General features: G+C 36.7%; 1 protein-coding gene across 5 annotated transcripts in view; it reads left to right on the top strand.

The window, feature by feature from the left end:
• Positions 1 to 11,934, top strand: part of Ppp1r12a (protein phosphatase 1 regulatory subunit 12A) — a 111,362-nt gene extending 99,428 nt beyond the window's left edge. For 4 of the 5 annotated variants that reach the window (XM_075954610.1, XM_075954609.1, XM_075954607.1 and 1 more), the window contains 5 exons: positions 839 to 974; positions 1,383 to 1,487; positions 3,799 to 3,846; positions 6,194 to 6,244; positions 9,413 to 11,934. In XM_075954610.1, coding sequence (XP_075810725.1) covers positions 839 to 974; positions 1,383 to 1,487; positions 3,799 to 3,846; positions 6,194 to 6,244; positions 9,413 to 9,499 — 427 coding nt within the window. In that variant the 3' untranslated portion in view covers positions 9,500 to 11,934. Of the gene's footprint in view, positions 1 to 838; positions 975 to 1,382; positions 1,488 to 3,798; positions 3,847 to 5,439; positions 5,471 to 6,193; positions 6,245 to 9,412 lie in introns of all 5 variants that reach the window. The other variant, XM_075954608.1, reaches the window with a different exon arrangement.
• The last annotated feature ends 1,632 nt before the right edge of the window (positions 11,935 to 13,566 follow it).

Below are 13,566 nucleotides of genomic sequence, written 5' to 3'. Positions count from 1 at the left end.
AGTATTCAATACCTTCTCTCCTAAAAGAAAATGGATAAAACTGGGCATTGGTGGCTGACATCTTTAATCCCAGGAGTTGGGAGGCAGATACAGGCAAATCTCTGTGAGTTTGAGGACGACCTGATCTACAGAGCTTGTTGCAGGACAGCCAGGACTACACAGAGAAACCTGTCTTAGAAAAGAAGAAGAAAGAGAATGCATGAGTGGACATATTTTTTTCCTCGCCATCTAGCTCAGAATCACTCAATTCTTGATTCTAATCTTGATCTGTTTTTCTTGCCGACAACTACTGACCATGATCCTTGTGAGACCTAGAATAAATTTCCTATGCTGATGGATGACACTGTGGACTTGAGATGTAACGCAGTAGCTCTCATCAGAAGAGGTCATCTGAACTCAGAACCAAATAACCAAGGAGTTCAGTTACTGACAGCACACATTTCCTGTTTAAGACAAACCTATTGTCGACATTTAAGAAATTAATTCATTATTTCATCAAATCTAAGATGCTACTAATTTTATACACTACTATATACCACCAAAAAACAGAAAGGCGCCATCAGTTGGACTGTAATAAATTGTGTTATAAAGTGTTACAGCATGATAAAATATGAAAAGGTTGTTTAAATCTAAATAATTTAGCATAATATGAAATTAGCCTTGATTTTAGATACAGAAATTAAGAATAACTTCCTGTTTATTATGTATCACAAAAGCTGATAACAAGTTAAAAAGACTATTACTGTTTGGGACTATCAAGGCATTCTAGACTCAATGTGTACTAACATAATTTGTGGAGCCTGTAATAAAGGTTTTGATTTTGACTCATCCTTTGCAGGTATGACAGCGGTTCCACATCATCGAGTGATCGGTATGACTCCTTGCTGGGTCGCTCTGGCTCTTACAGCTACTCAGAAGAAAGAAAACCTTACAGTAGCAGGCTAGAAAAGGATGACTCAACTGACTTCAAAAAGGTATCTGTGTGTATTCTTTTAGTACTATTCTGTAAAACTTGCTTATATAGAAATTGGGAGCATGTAAATAGCCATGTCTTAGAGAGAAAGAAAAGTACCCAGGCTTTGTGTTTGTTGTCTATGTTGCTGGAATGAACTGGAAAGGGCCATTTGGAATGTAAGAAGTAAGCATATATATTCAGACACATTTTGTTTTATAATCTTTTCATTTGTTCTTTAGACAGAAGCTTAATGTTTAGCACAGACTGACCTCAAACTTGCAAATTTACTTATAAGGCTATTTAAATAATTAAAATATATTGTCAGAGTATAAAACACATCTATGTTAATTTTTCCACGTTAACCTTGTAGTCATTGACCGCTTTAGGAAAGCCACAAAAGTAATCTGTTCTTCCTTAATTTTTCTAGCTTTATGAACAAATTTTAGCTGAAAATGAAAAGCTAAAGGCACAGCTACACGATACAAATATGGAACTAACGGATCTAAAGTTGCAGTTGGAAAAGGCTACCCAGGTTTGTACATTTCTCTCTTTGTTAGTCTCAGCTTAGCAGAGATGAGTTAGTATATCTAAAAGCTTACATTTTTCTGTAATATTACTTCTGAATATATGTTTGGTTAATCCTAATGCTTTATTTAGTAATAAAAGAGCATCAACATAAATAACAGTTAACTAAATGCTGGTTTTTGTAATATAAAAATACAGAAGTATAATCATATGGAAAGAATTCAAGGGTTTTTTGTGATAAGGAAAATCGAACCCTAAAGTTTGCACATGCAAGACTGAGCTACATCTGCAGCCTCCCCGATGGAGAGATGGCTCAGTGGTTAAGAGCACTGGCTGCTCTTCTAAAGGAATCAGGTTTGATTCCCAGCATCCACAAGGTGACTTACAGTGGTCTATAACTCTAGTCCACGGGCATCTGATCTCCATGGGCACATGGTACACAGACATACATATTAGGAAAACACGCACACACACATACACCATGTATATTATATATGTATTTTATAAACATATTATATATATATATATATGGTTTTTTAAATTTAAAGAGTAATTTTGTATTATGAACAGTTCCAGTTGTTCAAGTAAAAGTGAAATGTGGGCCTGGCTCAGCAATTGGGTTCTTCCTGCTAATCTAGAGGACTCAAGTTCCCAATGCCCAAATGCCTCACGACTGCCTGTAACTCCAGCTCTAGGAGATCTGACACCCTGTTCTGACCTCTGAGGGTGCTCATACCTGTGTCTATGTGTCTGTCTCTCTCTTCCATGTCTCTGTGTCTTACACACACAAGTACTTTGATGTAATAGTGCTGGAGGGTGATAATGTTTATCCCTTCATAATGGCTTTCTGTGGGACATCTTAGTGATGACAAAGCTCAGAATTTTGTACCTAGGAACTTGGAATTGTCTCCCGAGGTCTTTTCCCGTGGAACACTGTGTTTTGGGAAATAGAAATAGCTGTATCCTCTCCTCCTTTGCCTCATCATTTCAAACAAATGAAAACAAAGAATTGATCAAAGAGTATAGGGACTTATAATTGAAATCCTATAGAGTGATCTGATAATTGCACTGATTCTTAAGAAAACAAGCTTGTTTAGTAGCTATTAGAGTCCAACTAGAAAGAACTGTTCACATCTAAATAATACTGAATGCTTCTTTCTTAGCTGGTTTTTATGCCTGCTTTTTATTTCTAAAAGTTCATTTTTCATGTTGAGCTCTGTTACCTGATTTCTAACTACTGCTGTTTTAGAAGCATTTGTCCACGCACAACAGATGATGTGCTAAATTCCAAAGTCAGGTGAACCATAGAGTGTTAAAAAAGATAAGGGGTTATTGTGAAGATCGAGAAGAAAGGCGGACAAGAGCATGCTTTGTAGTGGGGAGTCGAAATAACTGGCATGCTTTTCTGGTTGCACATACCTGACAACTGACGAGGCCACTGAGCATATAGCAAGTCTACTGAACATTGGTTTACTCTAAGGATTTGGTCACATTTTCTCGGTACAGTTACCATTCACTGTTCACCTGGTGGATGAGCTAAGCCTTGTGCTTTGCTGAGCTCAATATGTTCTTTTGTCAATATGTTCTTTTGTTGGGTTAGTTTTGATTAATCTTCTCTTACTCAGACTCTGTAGGAGAGGAGAATTGACAGCCATCAGTTACTGTCCCGTATAGATCTGCCTGGGAACATTACTCACTGGACATGGGCCTTTGTGCAGGTCACTGCATATCTTATAGAAGAGTGCCTTGGTGTGTTAAGGATCTATGTAGCTCAGTAGTAGAAAACGTGTTTAGGGCTGGGTCTGAAAGAAGAGAAAGATATTTTCTGCAACTGTGAATACACAGATTTATGATTCTGTAGCCAAGAAACAAGTCTCTGATTGTCCTGCTGCAATCTGCCTGCTTCATACAAAGCCATTTGACCTGTCGATAAGCCTACCTTCTTCCGAGTGCTGGAATCCGTCAGCTAGACTAGCCGTTGCTCATGGGTCAGAAAGGAAGGCAGCTTCTGAGGGAAGGGTAGGGTGTTTTTCGGAGTTGCTCATTTTCACCCTCAAACTGGAACTGTAAGGAAAAAAGGAAGTTATATAAAATGAGAGCTCTGAAGACCATTCCATTCTTAAACAGTTTTATTTATCATCTTAACACATACCATGTTTTTATTTTTATTTCTTTACTGAAACTTGCCTATTAAAGCAGCTGAATTGTATTATGCTACCTGAAAATTATTTCTTTTGGTAGCATCCACCAAGGAGAGTTACATTGTATTCCCTCAACATTATTGTACTTACAACTGCTTTTTAATTTGTCTTTTACAGAGACAGGAAAGGTTTGCTGATAGGTCACTATTGGAGATGGAGAAAAGGGTAAGTGTCCATCTTACCGAATCAGTATCGTTCCCCTTCCTATTGTTTGGTTAAGCAGTGATAGATTTTGTTTTGTTTTGCTTCTCTAGACTGTAGTATGATATTGCAAGCAGGAAGAAATGATATAGGAAACCCTTACATCATTTTCTCTTTTCTACAATATTCTCATTGGTTGTGATAATTTAGCTGTATTTCTCTCCAATTGCTATTGTTGCTCAAGAATCTGGCCATGGCCCGAGGAGTACATCTACAGTTTAGACTGAAAACTTGAGAACATAACAGTGATCCATATGTAGGAAGAAAACCTATAGAATGTCACACATCTTAGCAGTAGCTAGACTTACATGGTGTGGAGGAAAAGAACATACATCATGGTTACTGTGATTGATATTGAGGTCAAGGAATCAAACAAATGATGTGGAATTGTTTTTCTTTTCTAACATTTTTCTTTTAATTACCAATTTGACTTTTTGCAAAAAAAAAAAAAGGTGGGGTACAGAATACAATAAAACTGCAGTCTGTTAATGTCTATAGTACTGTACAATAATTCCTCTTCTAATATGATTTCACCTAATTTTTAAAAATAGTATTTGGAGGCCTTTTTAAAGGTTGCTGTATCTAGTAATTGCTAATAGTTGAGATTCACATATCTTTTTAAATTTAATGTTGCTGCATATTATTCATATTGGTATATATCTTATAATATATAATACTGAATTTTATTCCTAAGACATGTAGAACTACTGAGATTAGTTCTTATACCGGAAAACGTAGTGGAATAAAATAAATAGAATAAGTTTGTTTCACAACACTTTTGAAGAATATTTCTTACAAAGGCAGTGCTTATTACACAAATCTTAGCACAAGAAGAATGTAAAATCATCAATATATTATCAAGTATAGGTAATTGCTAATTTAGTGCCTGGCCTGGTGATACACACACCTATTTATATTCTCTTCTTCTCACCTGACCTTGTTTCTGCTTGTCAGATACAGATAAATTACAGAGTAGCTAATGTGTTCCTATCTACTAGACTGATTACCCTTTAATTAATGTTACAGATCATTGTTAAGAGGTGCTAACATTTATTCGGCATTCTCTGTATAAGGCAGACACTGTACTAAAAGTTTATATGTATGGTTTTCAGTTTGACAGTTAACAGTTTTTGGGGGCTAGTAGGATCAGGCAGTTGGGAATGGTGTTCTAGTATTTACCTATAACTGACTTAAAATTTTGAAGATACCTAGTAAAATTGAGGTTCGTGGAAGTATTACATATCAATCTAGAATTGTGTATTGGTTTGTGTAAATTTGTTATGGTTGTGTTCTTTGCTAGAGGGAAGGTCTATTATAAAATAACATGTCTATAATAATTTTTAAGCATGTTGATATTACATAAATCTAACATGGTACTCAAAAGTCTATTAGTGGGCCTCCATCCCTATTTTAAAAGCACCTGCTCTAAACACATTGACATTTACCATAATTGTACTACATTACTAAATATTAACATTAATTGTTAATCTGGGAAAGAATGTCATTGAAATGGTTTCAGTGTTGTTAAACTAAATGTCAATGGTTTGTATCTGAAAGGTGACCGGCAAGAGTCAGTATCTTCTGGGCGGTATGACCTAACCAGTTTTACAGTTCATCAACGACTGCTGCTTGCTTTCCGCATAACACTCTAGAAATGCTGATCAGATAAGGGAAAATAAACCGTGCACTGCAGTAATATGTTGTGTGTTGGCTTTGCCTGCCACTCTTTGAAATCAGTTTAGAATAAGTGCTGTAATTGTTCTCCTATATTCACCGCATTAATGCTACACAAAATGTCAAACTCTAGGACTAAATCTATATAGCTAAAGCTGTAAAGTAAATTGCATAACTAATTCACAGTAAACATTGTTGAGTAGAGAAAACGAGTTTCTCTGGGATCCTTTGACGTTGTAAAGTGCACATATCTTAGGCACGTTTGCTTCTTGCTTCTCTGCTCCTGTCATCATAGTGTAATTGCATCATTGTGTGTGTTCTTTTCTATATAGTCCTCAGTCTTGAATATTGGCTCACTCTATCCCTAAGTTTTATCTGAACTAAAAACCAATAGTAATTTGAATATGTTGTGTACCATCTTACTAGAAAGACAGAACTGTAAAGAAATTGCTGATGGGAAGTAATCTTAGAAGATCTTCGGTTTGTTTCCCAGTTCTGGAACGCTTACACAACACTGCCCTCACGTCTGCGTTCACTGCTCTTGGTTTTATCTTTAATGCTCAAGTATCACTAGTTCACAATAGATAAGATAATGGGAATATAATTAAATAATTATTGATACCTTAAATTGATCTAGGAACGAAGAGCACTAGAAAGAAGAATATCTGAAATGGAAGAAGAGCTCAAAGTAAGTGCGCTGTTTGTGGATTTAAATTTTGTTAATGCTGTTCTTCTACTGTTCCTGGTCTCAATTCTGATGATCCAGTTTGTAAATTCTCTATATCATGTTTCTCTTCCTAAATCAAGGTTTTAATAATCTAGAAGAGGAATTAAAACCTGAAACATTGTTTTCACATTTATTTATTTTATGTTTATATTTGTATGGATACATGTGCCATGCATGAGTGCTGAGGACAGAGGATAACTTTGGGGAGTTTATTCTTTCTTTCCACCATGTGCATCCTGGGGTTGAACTCAAGCTAAAACTCAGGCTTGAAGGCAAGCGCTTTTACCCACTGAGCCATCTTGCCAGGCCAAGATCATTTTCTTATTATAATTTCTATGAATCCTTTCTTGAGACTTTTATGCCTATATATAATTCATTCTGCTTACTCTCATCTGCTCCTTTCTTTTATTTCAGCCCTCCCTACCAAACAAACTCCCTCTTAGACACTCATGTTTCTTTGTTTTGTCTCTGACCCACTGATGTTGACAGGGCCATCTTTGTGACCATAGGTTGCTTTGTTTGTTTTACTTTTTTTTTTTTTTAAGAAGATGAGGTCCTGAAACTCATCTGTAGACCAGGGCTGGCTTTGTGCTCACAGAGGTCCACCTATGTCTGCCTCCCAAGTGCTGGGATGAAAGGTGTGCACCACTTCATCTGGCAGCCATGAGTTTGGAACTGCTAATCAGTGTGTATGGTACTTCTGATAATCAGGTAGTTTTAAAAAATTAAGTAGTTATATAAGAAGTGAGGTTTATTAGTTCTGCTCATTTATATATGTAGTTCACTATTATTTTGGATGGTAAACTATAGAAGGTGATAGAAAAAATAAAATCTCCTTTAAAAGTAAAAGTTACGGAGGCTGGGGACATAGCTTGTCAGTCCTAGAGGTCCTACATTCATCTTCAGTATTAACAGAGGAAAATGTGACCTGAGATTGTGACAGACAGAGGCATCAAATTCTCCAGTTATCTTTGCTAATAACTTTTTGTTTTGAATGTTGAACTCTGAAGGGACGAAATGGTGTAGTTAATTGATTAACCGTTACCACGTTGCCTTTTATAAGATATCTTTATCACATCAGAATTATGCTCATGAAATTAGAATTTCAGGTCTAAACTTTTCACTGGGTTAGTTTTTAATCAGACCATTATTTTTAAGTAGGTTTGAAAAGTAGAAACAAATCTCGGATTTTGTTTATTATTGCTTAGCTTGATGTAGAATTCTAGGAGTAAATTGTTTGTCTCTTAAATGCATTGGAGCATTCCTTTAAGATTTCATTTTTGTTGTTGTTGTTTCTGGGATTCTCTATGTTCTTATTGTACTCTTGAGTATTTTCTTATTTTTTATTCCTATTTTTTATGTTCTGATTCCTGCAGAACCTGCACCAAATAAACCAAATTGAACCTCTGAGAGAGTTAAATGAGAGGCTGCTGACTGAGAATAGGGCCTTGACCAGAGTGGTAGCCAAGCGCTCAGGGTTCTCTAGGCAACTGCAGTCTGTGAACCTATAATTTATAGTTTCGTCATTTCTCCTTGGTAGAGCCAGGCAGGTGTTTTTATGTTAGTAAGCGTGTTTTTGTAAAAGCTTACAACTACAAATTAATACCATGTGTCTGGAGCTTATCACATATATAACTGTTTAATTATGCATGCCTTCTCAGAACATTAAAATTATTACTAATTGTATATTGCAACTGATAAGCCACAGTAAAACTAGGGAATGATTTAGAAATTAAAAAACTTGTCTGTCCTTTGTCAAGCTAATTCAGATTTCTTTCACTTCAAAAGTAGTTTAGGTATATGTAATATTCATAGTCCTTTATGAAGCATAAGCAGAGTACCATCTAATTACATTTTAAGCTGAACATCGAGCCTACCTTGCCTTTTTCAATAGCATTGTCTGCGCCCAGAGCCATTGTCCTTTATCCTCACTCACTCACTGTCGGTTACAGTCGGTGTCAGCTGCGGGCTCTCCGCTGTGTTTCCCAGTACTGAGCATAGGGAACTGTGGCTCCCTGTAAACTGCGGCTCTCCGCTGTGTTTCCGAGTACTGAGCATATGGAACTGTGGCTCCCTGTAAACTGCGGGCTCTCCGCTGTGTTTCCCAGTACTGAGCATATGGAACTGTGGCTCCCTGTAAACTTCGCTCTTCCCAAAGGTTTTACAAGTTCCAGTTTTGTTCTTCTAATGTTCCAGTGTCGCGGCACATTCTGAAAACTGAAAAGAGAATTAAATATTTTGGAAAATACATTTTTTAATGTCCAAAATAAAAACTGTTCCACTTCTTAGTCAATCTGCCAAAGTACATAAAGTTTTAGTTACCCTTAGAAAGTTAATGTAAGGGGCTGCTGCTCTTCAGGGGACCTGGGTTCAATTTCTAGCACCCACATGACAGCTCACACTTGTCTCTAATAGCAACTCCGGGAGTTCCAACACCTTCACACAAACACACATGCGGACAAAACCACCAATGCACATAAAATAAATAGTTTTTTTTTTTTAAAACAAAGTTAATGTGATTTCTAACATTCCCACCCTCTCCTTAAGTGTGTCTGTATAGCAACAGAAAATTGGATTGCTTTCTTTTAAACATAAACTACTCTGCTTACCTTGATTATTTTCATTTAATGAGTGCCTCTCTGGGATCAGACACTGTCTTAGGTCATCAGACTTGGGTCCTATAGATGAGTTGCTTAAGGAATTTTAATAATTCAGAATGAGTCCTCAACAATTCCCTAGTTAAGTCATTTGTGGAGTGGTAACATTGTCTGGCTTCAGAGCAAAAGATTTAGGTGTTGACAGGAGCTATGAAAAGAACTTACTCTAAGATCCTATCCTAACAAAAAACAGGCTTCATTTCACGGCTGCTCTAATGTGTGCTTGTGAGTCATAAAGTCAAGTAGTTTAGTAGAAGTTGATCATTTTGAGAGATAAAATTTCATTCCATCATTTATTAGACTAATTAGATTCACAAACAGTGTTTTCCCTTCATAGTATATGTTGTAGACATTAGAAATACATACAACTGACAAGCTTGACCATTTGTTTTGTGGTGACATCATAACATTCGTGAAGAGCGCTGCTTTGCCTTTTCTATTTAAAGGGAACTTCTTTCTCTTTTCCTCATAGATGTTGCCAGACTTAAAAGCAGACAACCAGAGGCTAAAGGATGAGAATGGGGCCTTGATCAGAGTTATAAGCAAACTTTCCAAGTAGTCTGGAGGACAGAACCAAGCAACAGCGGGACTTGCACATCCTCCCAGTGGACCATGTTGGCAGTCACTGGACGCCTGAAAGATCCTCTGGAGACTGTCATTTTCCCACATCCTGCCAAATGCCCTCTTATCTAGGAGTTGTGTTTCGTTAAATTTTCTGCCCCACTCCCTTGGTTATCAAGACCATTGTTTCATGTTAAAAGCAGCTGCTGAGAAGAACCTTTTTTTTTTCAATGACTGAGAAAACTTGTTTACAGCTCCAGCAAATAAAGAAAGTGTTCAAGGCCAGATATGCCTCAGATATTTAACCAGTAAGCCTTAGTTGTACATAAATACTTTTGTGTCAACAAAACTTCCGGCTCTCACAGAAGACAGTTATTCAACAGTTTTTTTGTTTTGTTTTGTTTTTTTGATGTGCCACAGTTTCTAGTTTCTCAATATTTAAATTTTTTGCTTTACATCTGTGTTTGGGTTTGTACCTTTTCCTTCTAGCTCTTTATGTGGCAGAGTCTCTCTGTGTCCACACCCTTCTCATTGACAGAAAAAAAACCTTGCTCTTCTGAGCTTCTTGTCACGCGTTAGGCTGATGTGTTGCCTCCCACCTGGAACTGAATTGCTCGGTGGACCATCTGCTTTCACTGTTGGTGCAATATGCATTTATTTCTTAGATGAATGCTTTAAAGTCCTATCTTCTGCCTTCATCAGTCACTTTGTTTTGTTTTTTATTGTAGTATAAGATGTTAGATTCTGTAATCTTCACATTCATTTTAGCAGGTACTGAGTGATGCTGTATATATAAATAAGTGTATTGTTTTGATTTTTAGACCACCACATGGCATGCTTGACGATTTTCTTAGTTCAGATGTCTGCTAATGCAAAGTAGGCTACTCCATAATGGTGTCTAAAACAGACCTTGCTAACAGTGGGATATCAGGACCTTAAAAGTGACACGGTTTATGGAGCCCTATCTTTACAAGTTTTTCTACTGTAAAGTGCTTTGACTTTTGTTTTCATTCGGTAGTATTCAAACATATTAAAGTTGCATAAGATAATTGCTTCCCATTTCACATGCCTATATTTATCTGAGTGCTGTCTAAAACTGTTGTGCTAGCCAAAGTAGTGCTATGAAATCATTTGCAGACTTAGTCTGTGATTAATGTTAAGTGCACTGTTACCGCCATGTGAAGAGGCATCCGCTTTGATACCATCGTCATTGTTCAGACCGTTTTATACATTTCAGTGGCCTTTTTTTAAAGGAAAAAAATAAGCAAAACCAAGTCTGTGATGAAAATGACTTTTATTTGGACAAATAACTTTTATATTTTCATTAAACCATGCAAAAAAAAATATTACATCTTCCTGGCACATAACTGTCTCCTTAACCACTGAACAGTTCAGCCATTTGAATAAATTGTACATTGTAAAGCTTATAGTAGCTGACTGTATTATTGAGTGTATTGTATACTATATTAAATGTGAATTTGTACCCCTTCATTTTAAAAGGTCATTGTGTTCTACTGCCTATTTTAGATGACTTTGGGTTGGGGAAGGGTGTTTGGTAAGTAGAATTGTAAAGCTCTCTCTCTTGATTGGTTTTATGAAGATATAAGGTTAATACTCTTACTACCAAGCTCAGGATTCTTGATCTTAAAGGTACAAGGATAGGTGTGAGGATTTTATTTTTGGTTATATTTGAACTGTATGAATGGTGGGGTCTGAATACAGATTATGTCATGGTCTAATGAGGAGGTAAAACACACAGATAATTGATCAATTTGAGTGACTGCAATGCGCTCCGGGTGCACAACAGTTAGGCATGCTGTGGTTTTTATTTGTGAAGTTTGGATGCCTGTGAAGAATGATTCAATACATGTTTCTAATATTTTAGTGTTTTGTATTTAGGTTATTTATTCTTTGTATCTAAAATTGAACAGCTACTGTGCTATATTGACTTTATTGGTAGTATTGAGCAGACCTTGTTTCTGCATGAAACTAGTTGCAAAACCCACTATTTTGGAAATAAAAAAATGTATTTTGACATATACAAATAAAATGAATAAACCTATTTTAAATGTGTGAACTTTTAATGAAAACAGTTTAAATTTTGTTCTGAGATATTTAAATTCTGCATGGGTATTTTTTCACTAATTGCTTTACTTGGATACCAGTTTGAATAATTTTTGAAATTGTAATATTGTGATAATTTGCACAGCAATGTACATGCTCATCTGTAAATGCGATCTTGATGGCCATATTTATGCAATCTGTGTACCAATTTGGACAAATGTTTATGTATTTTACATAAAGCTATCTATATGCAGAATCTGATAACTAGTTTTTTATGGCAAATGGCTAAAAATAATGGTAACTGAGACTCAAGATAGTTGCTTTGTAGCATGAGATTTCATTTCCATAAACATTTGCAGTGTCTACAAATTCAGCTTCTGCTTTTTTCTTAGTCATACACTCAGGCATAAGAACATGCACAAAGATATTATTCCACTGAAATTTAAAATTTTCCCTTTACCATTAGATTATTTTCCAACTTAGATTTGTTCAAGTTTCATCCACCAGCAGAGCTAAAAGTGGTTGAATGCATTTTTACTTTCTCGTGAACCTTTAAGTAGGGACGTGAAGTAAGCCTGCAGTTAACAAAGTACTCAGTTCTGTTCTCCAGATTTCCAATATTTTCCTCTCTGTGTTCACGGAATTATCTGTGTTGCTGTTACTTTTTAAAAGAAGAAAAACATTTTATACAGAGATATCTTGAAAACCAAGAGGGAAAGCATAGGAATATTCCTGAGAAGTAAAGCGGCGTTTTGCTCGTCCATTAGGCTTCTTTATTCTTTTACCTGAAGCTTTATTTTCATTGCTGGGCATGGTGGCATATACCTGTAATCGCAGCAATTGGACATAAGAGGCTGGAAGATCAAATAGTCAAGATCATTCTTAGGTACACAGCAGGTTTGAAACCAGCCTATGCTACATGAGACCTTGACTCAAATAAACAAGAAAATAAATTGTCTTGCCATTTAGTCTCCCTAGCTTCCCAGTCATGACTTCCAATACCAGAACTCGCTGGGTCTGGTACACGAGAAAAATGTGCTCAAAGCCATAGAGCTATGTGGGTGTTCTTTGCCCTTAGACAGAATACAGAGCAAGGGCTTTGAGCTCTTATATCCACCAGTCCCGTCTTCCTAGAGAAAATCTCTAGTACAAAGACAAAAGATAGCTGGTACTCGGTCTTTTCTGTGATGCTCGGTGAGTGTGTGCTCTGTGAGTGTGTCTTCTGAGTACCGAGGATAGCATGCAGAAAAACAGTCCTACACAGAAATACTAGGTTTAGAGTGGAATCTGTGTTTCAGTACTAAGCCCATATCTTGGCTTTGGAAAGCATCTCCGTCTAATTTCTATATAAATGACAGCTCCTTTTCTCCTGAATAAAGAACAAATGGTATGTTTGTTTGTTTTACCTACAAAATAACCAGATTGTAAAGTGCTAAACTCGTGTGTGTGTGTGTGTGTGTGTGTGTGTGTGTGTGTGTGTGTGTGTGGAGAGGGAGAGAGAGAGAGAGAGAGAGAGAGAGAGAGAGAGAGAGAGAGAGAGAGAGAGAGAGAGAGAGAGAACCCAAAGTCCAGAAGCACAAGATTTTGTTTTTGTAATACAGGAACAAACCGATTGGGAAGGTGGGGTGTTGTTGTGTTGTTAATTGATGTGTGCTGATGCTCAAACAGCTGGTTGATTCCTTGATGCAGACTCTGACCATGGCCAGTAGTGAATCATGCTTGTAAAAAAAAATTGCACATTCCTGGGGGGGGCGGGGCAATACATATATTCCCTAGTCTTCTAAAAGAGATTTGTTTCTCCAGCTGTCAGTTGAAGCTAACTTATTCCTTGGGTAATAGGCAGTTTTGATAGTAGTGAAAAGTTTTTCTCTCAGTGATCATATGTGCCGAATATATAAAAGGAGAGATTGCAGCCGGTAGTGGTGTACAACTCTAATCCTTTGACTTGAGAGGCAGAGACAGGCCGCAGTGAGTTCAAGGTCAGTCTGGTCAAAAAAGCAA

The sequence above is a fragment of the Microtus pennsylvanicus genome, chromosome 20 (genome assembly GCF_037038515.1).
Source record: "Microtus pennsylvanicus isolate mMicPen1 chromosome 20, mMicPen1.hap1, whole genome shotgun sequence".
Classification (NCBI taxonomy): domain Eukaryota; kingdom Metazoa; phylum Chordata; class Mammalia; order Rodentia; family Cricetidae; genus Microtus; species Microtus pennsylvanicus.
Note: the sequence above shows the minus strand (reverse complement) of the source record. Positions and strands in the feature narration are given on the sequence as shown.